The 19,753-nt window shown below is 45.5% G+C and overlaps 3 protein-coding genes across 3 annotated transcripts; all 3 read left to right on the top strand.

Annotated features, from left to right (window-relative positions):
* The first annotated feature begins 115 nt into the window (after positions 1 to 115).
* On the top strand, positions 116 to 3,280 carry surf2 (surfeit 2). The gene is made up of 6 exons (XM_084441621.1): positions 116 to 248; positions 490 to 641; positions 967 to 1,070; positions 1,571 to 1,753; positions 2,759 to 2,883; positions 3,176 to 3,280. The coding sequence occupies exons 1-6, from the start codon at positions 174 to 176 to the stop codon at positions 3,266 to 3,268; spliced, it is 732 nt and encodes a 243-aa protein (XP_084297747.1). The 5' UTR covers positions 116 to 173; the 3' UTR covers positions 3,269 to 3,280.
* Positions 3,281 to 7,338: 4,058 nt separating this feature from the next.
* On the top strand, positions 7,339 to 10,232 carry LOC311312004 (uncharacterized protein). Its single transcript, XM_084441841.1, has 2 exons — positions 7,339 to 7,452; positions 7,994 to 10,232. Exon 2 carries the CDS (start codon positions 8,071 to 8,073, stop codon positions 9,910 to 9,912), a length of 1,842 nt encoding a protein of 613 aa, XP_084297967.1. The 5' UTR covers positions 7,339 to 7,452; positions 7,994 to 8,070; the 3' UTR covers positions 9,913 to 10,232.
* Positions 10,233 to 10,810: 578 nt separating this feature from the next.
* Positions 10,811 to 16,477, top strand: surf4 (surfeit 4). Its single transcript, XM_084441844.1, has 6 exons — positions 10,811 to 11,044; positions 13,048 to 13,234; positions 13,521 to 13,597; positions 13,798 to 13,841; positions 14,394 to 14,580; positions 15,137 to 16,477. Exons 1-6 carry the CDS (start codon positions 10,997 to 10,999, stop codon positions 15,401 to 15,403), a joined length of 810 nt encoding a protein of 269 aa, XP_084297970.1. The 5' UTR covers positions 10,811 to 10,996; the 3' UTR covers positions 15,404 to 16,477.
* Positions 16,478 to 19,753: the final 3,276 nt, after the last annotated feature.

Genomic DNA, 19,753 nt, shown 5'->3' with positions numbered 1-19,753 from the left:
AGCGTGTAGGTAAAACATATAATCCATGGTTGGTGATCATTTATTAGACAAGACTTTTGTAAACCTTTTGGATTTGGTACAGTGGATGGCGCCAAAGTCACGTGCGTGCAGTATCCACGTGGATCCTTGACAAGGGAGGATATCAACATAACTTTTGCAATTTTCTCCTTGTCATGGAAGAACTACCTGCAGAACTCAAAGCATTCCTTCTAAACCATCCATTTCTTCAACTCGCGGATGCCAAAAAGGTTTGCTAGCTATATTGGAAATGTTATTGGGATTATCCCAATTTTCAATCGCTAGCTATATAGCTAGCTATCTTGCTATCTTGCTAACCTTAGCTAGCAGCCATTGCGGTCCAAAACAATGAAAACTTGCCTGTCTGATGTCTGTTCTCGGGGTCGCTTTCTGATGAATGAACAAACAAGTGCTGTGTGCCGTCAATTAAAAGCTAATGGGTAGCTAATCCATGACGTTTTCTCGCCTCAGATAAAATGCACTCTCAACGGGCACGAGTTTCCTTACAATCTAACAGAGCTTAAGAACTTCACCAAAGGGAAGAAATACGAGAAACTCAGCGCCACTGCAGAGTTCAACTACAGTCAATATGAACCTCATGTGGTGCCTAGCTCCAAACAACCGTAAGTAGATAATAGATATATGACATACTAGATTACGTGTACGTGCCTCTCCTGAAAGAAAATTATTGGTATAGGAGGAGAGTAGGCTAGGTCTGCTGTTCATCCTTCCACTTTCCTCATGTGATCAGCAGATCTACCTCCTATGACCTTTAAAGTATAGTTACTCTCTCTTTCCTTAATACATTTTTTATGTTCATTGACTATCATTTTAATCTTGGTTGCATACTCGGTACCCTGTTTTGTCCCTGGAGTCTGCTTAATTAGTTATTGCATATATTATAATTGGTTATGCAAATTGATTAACGCATTCCTGTTTGACCCTCAGGAATCATCTGTTCTGTAAGCTGACCCTCAGGCACATCAACCGGCTTCCTCACCATGTCCTGCGTCACGTCAATGGAAAACGCTTCAAGCGAGCGCTGGAAAAATGTTAGCTAATACCATTGTTTCACAATCTACTGTATATCTCTCTGAGCTTGGTCCTGTAAATTAGTGCATGCATCATTGTTGATGTGTTGAATCAATCAATCAAAAAAAAAAAAAAAAAAGGTTTTATTTGTATAGCGCATTTCATACACAGGCAACACAATGCGCTTTACAGAGAACAAGGGAGGTGGGCATACAACCTACCCCTACATATTCCAGAGGGATATGGGGGGAATGCGATGTACCAGTTCAAAGCCAGTAGTTCTTATCTGTTTTTAGCCGTCAAATACTTAGCTATATCTAGAACAATCCTGATACTCAAGATTCATTTATTTGTCCCGAGGGAAATTTGTCTTGAACATACAGGCTGCTACATACAGTGCAAACAAAGGTGCCATAACAAGGACAAAACAAACATTAGTGCATAGACATGTGCAAAATGAAGTACTGAAGTTTCCTTCCACTTTTGGCTCAGTGAAGTGATGGTGCTATCTCCACCCTAGATGAGGATTGTGTCCGACAGGGCGTGGAGTACGTCCCGGTCCAGCTCAAACAGAAGAGGCCCAGACACAGCGGAGGAGAGGGGGACAGTCGTAACACCCAGCGGGGGAACGCCGCCTGGGAACCCGCTACCAGTGAGGAGGAGGGAAGTGACTCGGAAGACAGCATGAGCGACCTGTACCCCCGTTAGTACCTGTTTATGTATTTTAATCAGGCCCTGTGAAGGTCAGGCTGTATTAGGGCTGCACGATTATGACAAAAGATAATAATTGCGATTATTTGCTTCAAAATGGTAATTGCGATTAATAATTGCGATTAATATTTAATATATAATATTGATATATAATAACCAAAATGCTCCCAAATCACAGACGTTGATCCCTTTCTTGCTACTAACTCACTGATCTCGTTTTCGCTCATTTTTTCACTACTTACGGCTGCAGGTACTCTTGTGACACTTACTGCTATCTGTCTTCTCAGTGAAATTGCTGCGCACAGCGCACTCAGCGGTAACGCATGTGATTGGTCAGAGAGCATAAGTGCCTGTGATTCGTCCATGTAGTCCTAGCACACTCAATTCAAAGCAAAATTATTAATCACATTAATTGCGGCCTTTTGCGATTAGTTAAGGAGGTCATAATCGCGATTTCGATTAATTCACGATTAATTGTGCAGCCCTAGGCTGTGATGTGACGGCACTCACGAAACAAGCCAGCCGGCACGCTTAACCCGAGAGTCAAATAGCATCATAACCTGTGCTATTTTCTGCATCATTTCCTACCTGACAGCTCTGAAAAAAGGGAAACATCTCCCTTTCTTAAAAATCCTTTCTCTAGTGGGTGACCGTGTTCCTGGTTTGACGTCACTTCGCTGAGTCTACCTTTATGAATTTTGACAGAATGAATGATTCCTGCTGTGGATAGGTGGAATACTAATGTGTCTACTCCCATCAGTAGGGTAGTGGAGACTTCTTTATCCACACACGGTATACCCACCTCTTATCCACCACTGATGTGAAAACTGAATAATTTCAGAATATTAGCTGCTTATAGTACTGTATACCCACTTCAGTGACCACTACACCACTGGACTCCATGTACTCTGTCAGGGTTAGGGTCTACGCATTGTGGGTTGTTGTGTCAGGTTACTGGAAGGTGATGCTTGTTGCCGGTGTCTCGTTTTCCTTGCAGCATCCTTGTTCTCTGTGAATAAGTCAGAGGCAGAAGAGGGTGTGGAGAAAGAGGTGGAGGATGACTTCCAAACAGAGGAAGAGGAGATGGATGTTGACAAACAAGCGCCACAGAAACGCAAGAAGGTCAGCTGCTCTCACCAGTGCCGTGTTGTCGCCTACTTATACAAAGTTATTCTTTTGTGGCTGTTTTCACTATGTCAAATGATGTATGGATGTAAAACTACTGTCTCATTGCTTGCTCACACTGCAACTTCTGCGTGTGTGTGTATGTGTGAATATATAGTCCTTCTGTAATACTGTGTGTGTGTGTGTGTGTGTGTGTGTGTGTGTGTGTGTGTGTGTGTGTGTGTGTGTGTGTGTGTGTGTGTGTGTATATAGAGATTTAGTAACATTGCTCTCATTTGGTCCTCTGCAGGTTCAGGCTGGTGGCTTACAGAAGAAGTTTAAGAAACGTAACTGGAAAAGAAAAGGTCCAAAGAACAGTGGGCATGTTAAAAATGGAAAATAAAAAGATGCTGTTTCTGTATGTTGTGTTACTGTATACTGTCATGCTGGGCTGTGGGAGCCAGGGATGGAGATATTATGATCGGGACCACTTAACTAGTCTGGATCATGGTCTTGACTCCCAGCACCCAGTCTGGTCTCATCCATCTTGACACATAATGTGCTACAATAGTAAATTTGAATAAAGAGGTGTAAAGTGCAGTGCAAGTAAATAAAATAAAAAAACATCTTTATTCAAATTTACACTTCTAGCACATTCTAATGTGGTTGAAACACATCTTTATTCAACTTTACACTTCTAGCACATTCCAATGTGGTTGAAACATATTTATTCAACTTCACTTCTAGCACATTCCAATGTGGTTAAAACACATCTTTATTCAACTTTACACTTCAAGCACATTCCAATGTGGTTGAAACATCCTTATTCAACTTACACTTCTAGCACATTCTAATGTGGTTGAAACACATCTTTATTCAACTTTACACTTCTAGCACATTCCAATGTGGTTAAAACATCTTTATTCAACTTACACTTCTAGCACATTCTAATGTGGTTGAAACACATCTTTATTCAACTTTACACTTCTAGCACATTCTAATGTGGTTGAAACACGTCTTTATTCAACTTTACACTTCTAGCACATTCCAATGTGGTTAAAACATCTTTATTCAACTTAACACTTCTAGCACATTCTAATGTGGTGGTTGTACCGCACTGTTCTCTAGCGTCTTCCGGCTGAAACAACAGGACATAACACACTGTAGGCTACATGCACAATAAATAGGCCTAAGTCAAACAGTAACCAAGGGTTTTGTGGCGATTTGCCATACTCTCACCTTTATGTGGACAAAAATATTCATGTCTAGGATTATCAGAGAGCCAGCAAAAAAAAACTGATATCAGATTGTAAACTCGTTGCACAAGACATTATGCTTTCATCGCGATTAAAGCTGACTGCTTATAGGCTTAGCCTACAGCTCTTGGCTTATGCATTTTTACGTCATGATTTACATTTGTGACAAGTATTTCATCTGAGTGGGGAATGTGATTGTGAGCGCCTTGTTATGCGGCATGTCAGATCCATCACAGACCCTCTCCTGGACGCGTATACGCGTTTCGCAACCCAGTTTAGCAATTACACCATTGAGTTTAGGGTTAAGGAAGACCCTAACCTTAACCCTAACTCTAACCCTACACCTAACCCTAACCTTAACCCTAAACTCTATGGTGTTCTTGGTAAACTGGGTTGCGAAAAGTAATCTCACCTCCTGGACCTCCTGCAGGACAGAGCCAACAGGTCAGTGGACGATGCACTAAACATGTCCCTTCACTTCATTCTCCAGCACCTGGAGTCCACAGGCTCCTACGCCAGGATCCTGTTTGTGGACTTCAGCTCTGCTTTCAACACCATCCTCCCGCCCACCCTGGAGGGCGTGTTCTCCCAGATGCATGTGCCCGACCCCACCTGCAGGTGGATCACACACTTCCTGTCTGACGGGAAGCAGCAGGTGAAACTGGGCAAGCACGTCTCTGACTCCAGGACCATCAGCACAGGCTTCCCTCAAGGCTGTGTTCTTTCCCCTCTACTCTTCTCCCTGTACACAAACAGCTGCACCTCCAGCCACCTCTCCTGACGTTTGCAGATGACGCCACCCTCATCGGTCTCATCTCTGAGGGCGACGAGTCTACCTAAAGGTGGGAGCTCGACCAGCTGCTGCCCTGGTGCGGCCAAAACAACCTGGAGCTCAACATTCAACACAGTGGACATGATTGTAGACTTTAGAAAGAAACCAGCCCCTCTTCCCTCCATCACTCTGAATGACATCCCAGTGACCACTGTTGACTCCTGCTTCCTGGGCTCCACCATCTCCTGAGATCTCAAGTAGGAGCTGTATATCAACTCCCTCCCCAAAAAAGCACAGCAGAGGATGTACTTCCTGAGGCAGCTGAAGAAATTCAACATGCCAAAGGCAATGATGGTTCTCTTCTACACCTCCATCATGGAGTCCATTCTCACCTCCTCCATCACCATCTGCTTCTCCGCCACAACAGACAAAGACAAGGGCAGAGTGCAGAGCATCATCCGCTCCGCTGAGAGGGTGATCGGCTGTAGATCCCTACAGGACCTGCACACCTCCAGGACCGTAAACCGGGCCAGAAGGATTGTGGCCCACCCCTCCCAACCCGGTCACGGTCTCTTTGACTCACTCCCCTCTGGCAGGAGGCTGCGGTCCATCGAGACCGGGTCCATGCACAACAAAAACAGCTTCTTTCCCACGGCCATCAGACACACATCAGACCCATTAACAAGGCTTGTGCCCCCCTCCCCCCCCACACACACACACACACACACACACTGACTCAACCCCACTTGCACACGACCTCTGATTGTTCCACATACCTCAACGGCACACACACATTGCACACACTATACATCATCACACTACACTACACACACACTGCACACTCCATTCTGTATATATTACATAAAATGCATTTGTATTTTGTATTAGCACTGTTTTTTGTATTGCATTTGCACTGTCATGTCTTTGCACCGTCCTGTCCCATAATGCACCCTGTCCTCTAATAATGCACCCACATTTCTAGTATGTGTGTGATATATATGTGCTTATACATGGCCAATAACGGATCTTGAATCTTGAAATGATGAGACAAAGGTGAAAGAAGGGAATTTCAACATGGGGAATCATGCTTGTGCAACTGCAGTGTTTTTCCCCAAAACTTCAAAACCCTTTCCAGCAGTAACAAGGCCTCGGACGTCATCAATCACGTGGTAATCGTAATTCGACACAAGCTCTGACACTGTTCCGAAACAGTGCGCTTCGCATTGGCGACAAGCGCCTACGCCTCGGTATTGTATGTCCCATCACTAACGTTGTTCATACGGTAAACAAAATCTGATTCAGTGATTGTGAGTATGCACGAGTATTTCTTGCAAGTGATTAGGAAAATACATGTCCGTATTCCTCGCTTTGTGCTAATCGTTGCAACGTCAACAGACATGATTGTAGACTTTTGAAAGAAACCAGCCCCTCTTCCCTCCATCACTCTGAATGACATCCCAGTGACCACTGTTGACTCCTGCTTCCTGGGCACCACCATCTCCTGAGATCTCAAGTAGGAGCTGTATATCAACTCCCTCCCCAAAAAAGCACAGCAGAGGATGTACTTCCTGAGGCAGCTGAAGAAATTCATCATGCCAAAGGCAATGATGGTTCTCTTCTACACCTCCATCATGGAGTCCATCCTCACCTCCTCCATCACCATCTGCTTCTCCGCCGCAACAGACAAAGACAAGGGCAGAGTGCAGAGCATCATCCGCTCCGCTGAGAGGGTGATCGGCTGTAGATCCCTTCAGGACCTGCACACCTCCAGGACCGTAAACCGGGCCAGAAGGATTGTGGCCCACCCCTCCCACCCCGGTCACGGTCTCTTTGACTCACTCCCCTCTGGCAAGAGGCTGTGGTCCATCGAGACCGGGTCCATGCACAACAAAAACAGCTTCTTTCCCACGGCCATCAGACACACATCAGACCCATTAACAAGGCTTGTGCCCCCCTCCCACCACACACACACACACACACACTGACTCAACCCCACTTGCACACGACCTCTGATTGTTCCACATACCTCAACGGCACACACACATTGCACACACTATACATCATCACACTACACTCTACACACACACTGCACACTCCATTCTGTATATATTACATAAAATGCATTTGTATTTTGTATTAGCACTGTTTTTTGTATTGCATTTGCACTGTCATGTCTTTGCACCGTCCTGTCCCATAATGCACCCTGTCCTCTAATAATGCACCCACATTTCTAGTATGTGTGTGATATATATGTGCTTATACATGGCCAATAACGGATCTTGAATCTTGAAATGATGAGACAAAGGTGAAAGAAGGGAATTTCAACATGGGGAATCATGCTTGTGCAACTGCAGTGTTTTTCCCCAAAACTTCAAAACCCTTTCCAGCAGTAACAAGGCCTCGGACGTCATCAATCACGTGGTAATCGTAATTCGACACAAGCTCCGACACTGTTCCGAAACAGTGCGCTTCGCATTGGCGACGAGCGCCTACGCCTCGGTATTGTATGTCCCATCACTAACGTTGTTCATACGGTAAACAAAATCTGATTCAGTGATTGTGAGTATGCACGAGTATTTCTTGCAAGTGATTAGGAAAATACATGTTCGTATTCCTCGCTTTGTGCTAATCGTTGCAACGTCAACAAACAAAATGGTGAGGGATCCACACAAAGACGGGCAGATTCTTCAAATTTTCACTGAATCTTCTCTTAATGCACAGGATACTGGTTCAGCTCTTGTCCAGTCTTTAAAGTACATAGCATACAGTGTATTTAAGTAAATCTATTGGCATGCTGGTATTCTCTCATCGCTGATGGTTGAATTCATGGCGGATTATACGAACACTGACAAGCGTGGCAACAACAAGACAGCATTCTGCGACCAGTCTGGTTGTGACCAGCGATGTCGGGTTATAATGAAAATAGTGCGCGGAATTTAACTTCCTTGCTGCTCAGTGCTTATTCTCTTAAACCGCAAGTCACTGATGGTTTGTAAAATGATCTGTGCCATGATTTACCTTGACCCAACAGGTTCTGACAAAAATTGCTTTGTTGACATGCATTTGGGATTTATTGATTACTTTTTTTTTCTTGCAACAGGAGAGGCAATAATTCTTATCCAGCGCTTAATCTAGCAGCGGGCGGCATCCTGACTCCCAACACCCCAGCCATTGGCCATGGCAACATCATCCCCACGGTTCACATGGTGTAACTGTCGGAAGCACAAGATACCCATCAAAGACACCCATGAACTCTGCTTACACTGCCTGGGCATCCAGCATGCCAAGGAGGCTGTGCTGGAGTACGGCAAATGCCCGCACTGTGCCAAGATGGACTGGAGCACCTGCATCAACCGCCTAACCAAGGTCCAGGAGATCATGCACCGCGAGAACCAGCAGAGGAAGCACGAGGCGGCACAGACTGAGGTGGTTCACCCCAAGCCTGAGACCACCTCGGCTCCCATCAGCGCACCCAAACCTGAGAGAGACCCAGTTCCCGCTATGGCCCCCTCTCGACTCTCCACCGCGGCTCCATCCCATTCCTCCGGCCTGCCGGTGATGTTCACCATCCTCTCCCCGCCCCCCTCCCAGACCGTCGCCAATCCCAGCACCGCCAAAGGCTCTTTTCTCTCGCAGTTGGCTATCCAGCAGTCGGCCGACTCCACCCCGTCTATAAGCCAGTCGGGCTCTCACGGGCTGACCGCCGGCTCGCGGAAACGCCGCCGCTTCCCGTCGTGCCGCTCTCGCTGCTCCAAGCGCTCCAAACGGAGCCGGGTCGGCCACCGGCGGAGACGCTCCCCCTCGTCGTCTTCGTCCTCGCCGTACTGGACCTCCGGCGATGACTCGTGCGCGTCCGGCGCGGGGAGGAGGTCCCAGCGCGAGTCGCGGCGAGGGGGCAGGTTCGGGAGGAGGCACGGCGAGCTGGTGGAGGCGGTCCAGCAGAGGCTGGAGGCCCAGCAACAAGCCGTCCAGCTGCAGTGGGCTCTGCTGGACAAACGCATCGAGGCGTTAGAGAGGAGAAGGGGCGCAGAAGCAGCCTTGTCGCTCTCAATCCCGACCCAAACGACCTATCACAGCGCCTCGGCCCCCCAGACGTCCACTTCCTCCCAGGAAGCTGAGCAGCAGAGAGACTTATCCGGCTCCGCCAGCGAGCAGCTGGTCACAGAGTCCATCCCCCGCGCCGCCGCCGTGAAACAGGAAGAAGAGCCGTCCTCCATCTCGTCCGTCTCCAGGCCTCTCAGCGATGGGGAGGGCGAACGCGAGGAGGCGTCCCCATCAGCCGAAGGCTCCATCTCCCAAAAGGACTTACTAGAAGCCAAGGAGCTCCAGAGCCTCATAACGCGAGCTGCCACTTATCTGGGCATAGACTTCCCCAGCACGCCGACGAGCCCCGGGCCCCCAGACCCCACCATGGTGCCAGAGTTTGAAGATCTAATCCAAAGCAGCTGGCAGAACCCAGCCAGCTCCAAGGCTTACAGAGAACTGTTGCCGAAGATGTACAGGCTCCACGACTGCCAGTCGCCGGCCTACGAACAGATGCCACAGGTCAACTGCTTCATGTCGGCCATTTTCCAGGCGGTGAAGCCCTCGGAGAACCAGGAGATGCAGGTGCCGGCGGAACGATGGCGCTTGACCGAGACGCTAGTAGAAAAGATGTACGAGACAGCGGGCATGCTGGCCAAGACGGCTAACTACCTGCACTACCTGTCTGACTACCAGAGGCGGCTCCTAGCGGAGATGACCGACGACCACCCTGCCCAGCGCTTTGTGACGGTCCTGAACGAACTGAAGCTCATTGGCCAGTTTACATTTCAGCTGTCCTCTCACCAGGCTGAACTCTCCGGGAGGATCATGGCTGCTTCTGTGGCGATCCGTAGACAGGTCTGGATGGCCAAGACAAACTACACAGACTCCCTGAAAGCCACTGTGGCTGACCTTCCGTTTGTGGTCAGTCATACGTTCGGGGTTGGCACAGGCCCCAGCTCAACTGGAACAGTTTGTAAGCAGGAACCTGCATAAAAGCAGGCTTTTCAGTGGAGCATGAGTTACTAATGTTAGAAAATGCATTTCACGTGAGCTTGTGTTGAGCTTGGTTGAAGCTACTGAATTATTGACTTTTGAGAAGTATACAGTGTTTAGACATAGACTTTGTAGTATATTGCACTCTAATTCAACAGATATTTTTTGTTGACAGATATTTGGGGGGTTTTATCAGACACAATATTATACACCCTTTGATTGTGTTTTTAACCTTTTAAGAGTGGTTTAAATAAATTCCTGAATTATTACATTGTTATCGTTACATTTCTCTGTTCAGTTCTGTCCTCTACCTCACTGCCCTCTCTTCTGCAGATTTTGTTGACAGTAGTCTACATTAAAAGTGCCCTGATAGTACCTCGGTCTGGTCTTAATTTGTGCATATAATGCATGCGTTATGGTATCATATCATGACAGTCTGGCATTTACAATTTTATGGATTACGGTACACCATATGTGTAGTGGTGACTTAAGAAGTGGGTATACTGTAGCAGAAATGTTAGTTTTTACATGTGGTGTTTAAAGAAGTGGGTCCATGGATAAAGAAGCGGGTGGGTCCATGGATAAAGAAGCCGGTATGGTCAGTATACCTGCGTATACCTTCCACTACAACACTGTTTTATATAGGCCTACCATAAAGCATGTCACGGAGCGGTAGTAGCTAGTCCTGATTCAGGGCTCCACCAGTAGGCGTACTTGGAATTGGAGCATGTGATGATTTACATACGCTTGTCCATGGGATGTGGCGCTCGTCACTACATTAGAAAGTGTTCGCTTTAATTATTGTGTTTTCATTTTAATACATCCATAGTTTACATGACCAAAGCTACTCGTAAACAGGGCAGAAGGACCAGCCCCTCTGTCAGCATACGTGGCATACAGCGGTTGCAGCAGCATCTTTCGGGGACTTTCGTAGAAACGCGAGGCATTGTGGGGCGGAGGCGGCCTTCTCCATTGAGACAGGCAAGATTTGTTGAAGTAAATAACGGAGGAAGACCACTTTCACGTTAGAGAAAACCCTGTTGACATCAATATTGTATAGTACTAAGCCTCAACATTATACGACATGGGGCAGGAGGAACTCATGAACACAGCCGAAGACGTGGCGGATCAGGTAATGTTTTATCATGCATGGACTACATTAGCGCGTTAGCCAAGGCCAACCTAATGTTAGCTAACGTTGGCTAACTAGCTAGATTCTTGAATGACTCATCCAGCTAGCTAACGTTAGCTAGCTAGCTATTTTGCTTACTAGTGTGTCAGTAAACTGGAGAATTGACGCGAAGGGTAGCGGGCTATTCACATCCACAGTCCGCATTATTTCACTGCCGTTGCACAAAACAAGCGAGCCATTTAGTTCAAGAGCTCGATATCCGTTATTAGCGAACCGCTAGTTGACGTTATCTTATTCGCTGGCAGCCAGCAACAAGCGGACTTGTAACTTATTCCACGAAGCTAGCTAGTTAGCTAACGTTACTGCTTATATATTTAAGCTGTTAAGCTTCATTTGATTGTACTGCCAATCAATGATAGCTGTAGCGTTAGTGAGTTAGTTTAGACGTGTTTGTACTTATCTCCACAAGTTACTACTGTGCACTTGAATCTTCATCATCATAGTTGGTTGCTAATGATCCGAATCAAAACCAGTCTTTTAATTAGCCAGCTAACGTCAGATGCCCACACGTAACTTTAGGACATTCTTGTGGTACTAATCACGTTGTGAGACTGGTTGCACAATAGAAGGGCTTAAACCTTGTGGTCAGAGTTCTAGGATCTGCTTTGATTTTTGTTCTTTTTGCTCTGTAAATGTGGTTGTAACGAAGTGTTTTGCAGAATTGCACAGGTGCAAACTCCCCTAATGCTCTTGGTCATAGCTGTAGTTGAAGTCTAGTGCAGGTAGTTTGTGCTTGTACCCTAGAGAACGTGTGCAAGTAGCCTATGCCCCATGTTCCATAACTCCACGGCTTGCTCCTATCCTATGGTGAACTTAAGATCCTGCCCTGTGGATGGAATTGCAATCCCACTGGAATGCCCTGGTCTATAAGGAGAGCTGTGAGGACCAGAGTAGTTCAGGTTACAGAGCTGTGACCCAGTCTGATGGGTAGACAGGAAGTCTTATCACATGTGCTGGAGCTGTATTTCAGTCCATAGGCAGTCACTGTGTCAAGAAGGGCGCTCTTGCCTCTTAAGTTGCAGCATGTTTTCTGGTTGGAGGGCAGCTTGCTTCTGTTCCTCTAAAGTAGGTTAGGTTATGATACGATACAGTTGTTTTCTAGATAAGGGGTACATTGTCCACGTTTACATAGCCACCTCTTTAGCGGTATCTGAATTGTTTAGACCGCACACACCTCAGATAGTTTTGTCCTCCTGTGTTCACCCCAGGAGATACTTGTACCAAAAAGGGAGCACTGTACATGAATCCTTACTAATAAACAGTGTACAAACTGTTCTGTACTAATATACTCCAGTATAGCCCAAGGCCGGCCTGTTACAGCAGACTCACCGTGATTGGCTGCCGGGCCCTCCCATTCACGTGCGTGATAGGCTGTCTATGCCCGGCAGTGCTGATGTGGACAGTGGGGTGGGAGGTGCAGAGTGCAGGTCACAGTGGCTTAGCTATAGTTCGGTGTTAGCGAGATTAGCAGCTACCATTGATTCTTGGGAAACCATATGGGTGAAAGTAGGACAGTTGTTGTTTTTTGTAACATGCCACCTTGAGATGAGGATGAGGTCACATGAAGTAATACAAAACCTAAGATGGAGCACTCGGTGTCTGAAGTGTTTTTTTTTTTAGCACCATCAAGAAAACATTCACAGATGTTGGTAGCTTACCAGCCAAGCACTTAAAAAAGAAAAAAAAAGAAAGAAAAGAAGCAAAGCCTCCTCTAAAACTCGACCCCTGCCAGAGCACCACCTTGTAAAAAAGAAAATAAAAAAAAATAAAAAGGGGGGGGGGGGGTTCAAGATCATATAGGCCTTCCCTTTGGTTTTTCCTCCATCCCCCCCATTGCTCTCCGCAAAGCGCATTGTGTTGCCCCTCTGTGTATGAAATGCGCTATACAAATAAAGTTTGATTTGATTCTTACCTGCCCCCTCCCACCCCTCTCTCCATGCCAGTTCCTGCGCGTGACCAAGCAGTACCTGCCACACCTGGCTCGCCTGTGCTTGATCAGCACCTTCCTGGAGGACGGCATCCGCATGTGGTTCCAGTGGAATGAGCAGAGGGACTACATCGAGGCCACGTGGAGCTGCGGCTACTTCCTGGCCACCTGCTTCGTGCTGCTCAACCTCATAGGACAGCTGGGTGAGTGTGTGTGTGGGGGGGGAGGGGGGGGCGTGAGTGTGAGTGAGTGAGTGAGTGAGTGAGTGAGTGAGTGAGTGAGTGAGTGAGTGTGAGCGAGCGAGTGAGTGAATGTGAGCGAGTGTGTGAGTGAGTGAGGGGCCACTATTGCTATTAATTCTTATTGTTGTCAGGCTCCTGCATGTAGGCCTCTTTTAAACGGCTAGAACGGCAATTAGAAGGCTTTTTTTCATTAAACAATACTCTGGGAATCTTAACTGTTCTCCTTTTTGTGTCCTTGTGCCTACAGGAGGCTGCGTCTTAATCCTCAGTAGAAATTTTGTACAGTATGCCTGCTTTGGATTGTTCGGCATCATAGCTCTACAGGTGAGGCCCGTGGTTGTGTTCTCCCACCTGTCGCCCCACTCCCTCTTATGCTGTGTTCACACCGGGCGCAAATCTTTCCTGCGGCGCGGCGAGTTTACATAGAAAGTCAATACAATTTGCGCGAACTGGGCGGCGGGCGGCGCGAATCGCAGAACTCGGCGGCTTTATTTCTGACTAAATCTCTCTCTTTTTTCCCCCAGACTGTTGCATACAGCATTTTATGGGATCTTAAATTTTTGATGAGGTATGTATCCTCCAAAATGGTTTGTCTTTCTGTTTTGATTGGATCTGTGCTTGTTTTTGTAATGGCGTCTTCAGGCCATGTGTGTGTACACATCGCAATTCTGACCACACTAGCATTGTCTGAACCACATCCTCCTTTTCTATCCTCTCCCTCCATACCTCTCTCCCTCACTCTCTCTCTCTCTCCCCCTCTCTCTCTCTCTCTCTCTTCTTTTTCTTTCTTTTCTTTCTTTTTATTTGCATAGGGACAGATACACAAACATACAAGTTTAACAAGTGAATACAAGTTGAAACATGTGATGTCATGTGTCACAGCATTTATAGCCCGGGGCTAGTTTACAATGCCCGTCCCTAGATGTTACCAAAAGTAGTATTGTAAAAAAACAATAAAATGAGAACAGTTAGATAAAATAGTCAGGGATAAAACACAAATTAAGAGAACTAACAGTTCCTACTGGCTTAAGATGTGTGCAACTCAACTCTCTCTCCCTCTCTCTCTCTCTCTCTCCCTCTCTCTCCCTCCCCCTCTCTCTCTCTCTCTCTCCCCCCTCAGGAACCTAGCTCTGGGTGGCGGGCTGCTGCTCTTGCTGGCTGAGTCTCGTTCGGAAGGGAAGAGCATGTTTGCCGGCGTGCCGTCCATGGGCGAGAGCTCGCCAAAGCAGTACATGCAGCTGGGAGGGAGGGTGCTCCTGGTGCTCATGTTCATGACCCTGCTGCACTTTGACCCCAGCTTCTTCTCTGTGAGTGTCCCCACTCTACCCCTACACAGGCTTTCTTTTTTTCTTTCTTTTTTTAAAACAAAATATTTCTAGATTTTTTTTAAAACTTTTGCAACAAATAGAGGATGGATACATTATAAAGCATATAAAACATAAAAAATAAACTATACATCAAAAACAGAACATAAAATAAAACAACATCGGCTTGGTTTCCTATTTGTGGAATTGTGGATTCTAGGTTAATAATTTTGTTAATTATTTGGTTTATCAGGAGAAACTGCAGCATAATGGCAGAGATGCCTCTACATAGTTCAAATAATACACACGCCTTCCTCACTGAAGCAGGCCAGATTAGAGTGTCAGTAGTTAGAGGAAGATGCACGCAATGTTGATATATGATGATATATATTATTATATTTATTTATTATTATATATTATTATATTTATTATTATTGTTATTTATTATTTTATTTATTTATTATTATTATTTATTATTATATGTATTTATTATATATTATTATATTTATTTATTATTATATATGATTTCTGACCCGTTTCCCCATCTCCTCCTCACCAGATTCTCCAGAACATGGTAGGCACCGCCCTCATCATCCTGGTGGCCATCGGCTTCAAGACCAAACTAGCGGCCCTGACGCTGGTGATGTGGCTCCTGGCCATCAACATCTACTTCAACGCCTTCTGGTCCGTGCCCGCCTACAAGCCCATGCATGACTTCCTCAAGTACGACTTCTTCCAGACCACCTCGGTCATCGGGGGCCTGCTGCTCGTGGTGGCGCTGGGCCCTGGAGGTGTGTCCATGGACGAGAAAAAGAAGGAGTGGTAGTGTTGAGGTAGGAACACGGCGAAGAGATACGACCGCACCACTAGCCCCCCAGGACACGAAGGAACCCCTCCCTCCATCCAGCTGGGTACAAGTCATTCTTCTGGCGAACCACATCCACAGCAACACCTCTCCGGCACGCTCAGTCACGCCCCCCTGCTCTGACACCCCGTCCCACCCCTATGACAAACAACGTCTTTTTCATTTGAGATTTTTCAGCTACTGTTTTATTTTCTTCACTCTTTTGGTTGATACTGGATTTTTTTATACACCTATTTATGTCCCATTTGTTGTGGCGGCAAGAATAAAAATTAGAACAGCGCAGTAGTCTGTCATGAGTGCAAGGTAACTAACATGAGTGACTGGGAGGAGTTTAAGAAAAATATCTTTGTTCTGTGTGCAGAAGGTATGAATACGACCTTGTATTATTGGATCCTATACCATAGCCTTTTTTGAGATAACAGCATATTTGTGTATGAATGCAAACGTGGCAAACTGGTGAATAAGTGAGTTTGGGTGCCTTAAAGACACCGTTCTTTTCCTGCCCTTTTTGGATCTTGGACTATCTGTGACTTGCTCGTCATGTTGATCCTGAGACCTCAGGCACTGAAACAAAAACGATTCTCACTCACACCATCATCCCTCTTCAGAAGCCCCAGCCCTCGTATGCTAATAACCATATATGATGAATTGCAGGGGAACGTGTATCATCCTAAAGGTGGATTGAAGTTTGATTGACTATTGAACCACAATTGTTAGCTCCAGAATTCTTTGTTTTTGGGCACTTTGTACGTCTCTGGCAAATGTCCAACTAGTGAAGTGTCTTTGATCGGGGCAATAGGGGGAAGTTCAATGTTTGTGAAATGCCATATTATCACAATCTAGTGAGGCACACTGAACGGAATAGACACAGCGCTCACCCAGACTTCTCAGTGCTCAGTCTGCTCTGTGGTTTTGCTCTGTATAAGATAAGATAGGCAAAATATTCTGTGTAATGATTTTCAGACGTTTATATTGTATTTTTGATCATTTGTTTTTTGTTTTTCTTGGAGATCATGGCGAAGAAATAAAAGATGCAAAAACAAGTTGGTCTCTGCGTTACCATACTTACAGGTGGATGCCGTGCAGTCCTTAAGGTCTACGATTGAACATTTTCTGGTCTTCCATATTTGACTTTAAATCTATTTCCTTGTCTCTCCAGTCTTTAGGCCTGGGCCTACTAACTACAGGGCATCCCAAGACAGGATGCAAGAACCTGTAACAGTGGCTATTACTGTAAAGACTTGTGGGGTGGGGACCACACTTAATAGCTCACTCTGCATCTCAATGATGTTCCACTTCTTCAGAAATGTTGGTGCTCTAATTTTATAGTTTTTGAGTTTGGCATACGGATTCAGTTCATCAGTTTTCATTGTGTGTTAGGACAGAATTACTAGCTAGTAGGGAATGTCTTGTGCCTCTGATGTGTTTCGCAGGCTCGCCACCTGTTGTTGCTAGTCGTTGGCCCTTTTCGAATCGCTCTTCCCTCGCCCTATGCACTCCGCCTCGGTTTGCGCGTTCACGCGGAGGCCGCGGCATATTAAGTGCCATCCGAAACCAATTTGCGCCGAGTGGAAGTGGCTTATAACACCCTCGGTAGCGATTCTGCACCATGGAGGTATAATATAACTGGAGACGGCATTGAAAATGGCTGCCTATTCATTTCAATGAAAGTTGCTCACCGGCGCATGAAGCCATTTGACGTAGTGGCCAAAGCCCGGTATTGCAAGTCATGTCACGGCATGCGGCCCAAGAACCTTATTTCCCATGTTAGTGGATGATGATAGATAGGGCTAGAAAAGGAAAACAAAATTTTTCTGGGTATCATTCAGCATCAGAGACCAATCTTATCAATATAAACTTTTAATTCAATGGGGTTTTGGGGTTTTTGAAGCCACCAATACCTGTATCGAGCCATTTAAACATGTGCTGTGCACGAGCCTCGGGGACGCGCTGGTCGCGCGTTCGTGAGTCCTGCGAACTCGGGAAAGCACGTGACCATAGGAAGACCCGCCCTACTCTGCCTCTGATTGGATAGGAAGTCATGTAATGACGTCGCTAACATTTGCTATGCTTTAGCAATGAAGCTTATGATCATGCTAATCAGAACGTATGTCTATGATGCAAATGATCATGACATGTGGTTACTTTAGGACATCGTTGGAAAAGATCTAGAGGGTAAGTGGGTCAATGTTGAATAACTTAGCTAACATTATCTAATGTTACATTTCTTTATATTAACATCAACTATATTGATAGGCTAGGGAGCTATGCTAACGGTAGCTAATGCTAACGGCTTAGGGTTAACGTTAGTTAATGCTAACGTTACGTTCGGAGGTCTCAGATGTATTTCAATTTTAACATAATGTTGAGCATGATCAATGTGACATTGTTCATACATTGATTACAGTCTGTAATCTTGTCTGGCATTATTTAGCTATAGTGGGCTGATGCTACTATAGCATTTGCCACATTATACATCAAATTAATCAAGCATTGTGTTATTACCTGAAGGCATTATTACCATTGCAAGTAAGCATGCCATGTATATGCCATGCCTGGAAATCAAATTAATAGTGTAATTATTCCCCATCATAGCTCATTGTACACTGATATAATCATTCTCCTTGCCTTTGCTAATACTCATCTCTTTTATCAAACTTTGTGCTAGGAAAGAAATCTGGCTGTGATTCGTCGCTAGTGCTCATCCAGGCTGTTGTCATCTCCCGCCTGGACTCCTGCAACTCCCTACTTGCTGCCATCCTGCAGCGTTGGCCATCAGACTCCTGGAGAAAGCTGCTGCTGACCTGGTGTTCAACAGCCCCATGCTCTTCCACAAAACTTCCCTACTCTGTTCTCTGCACTGGCTCCCTGCGCTGTCCCATCCAGTTTAGGACTGTGGTTCAAGCCTACAGGGCAAATGAACAGCTCCCTCCGACCTCCAGGCTGTGGTCAAGCTCTGCTGCCTTGAGGTGATTGGTTCCCCAGTTGCTCCAAGCCCCCCTACGGCAGATTGTAACGGCCATGGCTTTTTTCTGTCCTGGCCTCACAGTGGTGGAATGAACTGTGCACTGATGTCAGAACAGAGCCAATAATACACACTGTTCATAGTGAGCCTAGTTATTATTGATTAACTTGGACTGTTTCCTCTCTCCTTGTCAGTCATTAAAATATGTTCAGTGTTTCACAATACTGATGTATAACATTTCATTATTTTGTCTCAGACCATTTCTGAAACAATCATCAGTGTCAGTCAGTGTTGGGCTCGTTACTCAAAAAATGTAATATATTACTTATTACTCATTACCCTTTTTAAAAGTAATATCGTTACTTTACTTATTACTCCCAGCCAAAAGTAACTAGTTACTTATGTAATATATTACTTTCCATATTGACTACCTTTTGCAGCGTGCTCATCACGGTCCGGTTCTCTTTCCACCAACTTCATGTTGCTGTGTTGGCGTAGCAAATGTTTCAGGAGATTTGAGGTGGTGTTTCTGGCACAAGAAAGAGTCTTAGTAGAACTTACACACAGTTTACACTTGACAACATTCTTGTTGTCTTTCAGTTCCAGGAAATCGAAATAGTGTGCGTATTTCCAGCCATGGAATGTTAACGTCGTCATGTTCAAATAGCTCCGCTCGCTCGCTGCTTGCCTGGTTATAATGTGACGGGACGTGATATGAGCGGAACGTTCTTCAATCTGAAATCAAAACTTTATTTCACCCTTTGTAAAATGAAAATAAATAAACAGAGCAGGCCTATGACAAAAGTAATGCAGTAGCGAGCTTTCTGGGGGCAAGTAACTGTAATATTATTACTGAAATGTGATTAGTAACTCGCTACACCCCTCGTTACTGGAAAAAGTAATATTATTACTGTAGCGCGTTACTAGTAACGCGTTACTGCCCAACACTGGTGTCAGTATACATTTCCCTCCAATGTTATTGCTTGCCCATTTTTAACCATTTAACTACTAGACTGTACAAACGAATTGCACAACTATAGTATTTTCTAGGTATAGCCTACTTCTCCACTTTCTCTTAATGTTGGTATGAAATGGCAGTCAAACTATGCAATGATGTTCCACACTGTTTCCACCCAAATTCCCAACAAATGTGGCCACCACACTGTTCAGGACATTCACAGGTCTTGCTCTCAGGGATCGGTAAAAGAAAGGGACATGGTTCCTCCATAATGTGCTAAGGCTCTGCTTAGATCAAAGGCTTGGTCATCAGAAAATATCACAAAGACAGTGATCACAAAACAATTAAAAACATGTCACCAGTGTATGCCTTAACCCTAGTCAAATTT

The sequence above is a fragment of the Borostomias antarcticus genome, assembly GCF_949987555.1.
Source record: "Borostomias antarcticus genome assembly, chromosome: 8".
NCBI lineage: Eukaryota > Metazoa > Chordata > Actinopteri > Stomiiformes > Stomiidae > Borostomias > Borostomias antarcticus.
Note: the sequence above shows the minus strand (reverse complement) of the source record. Positions and strands in the feature narration are given on the sequence as shown.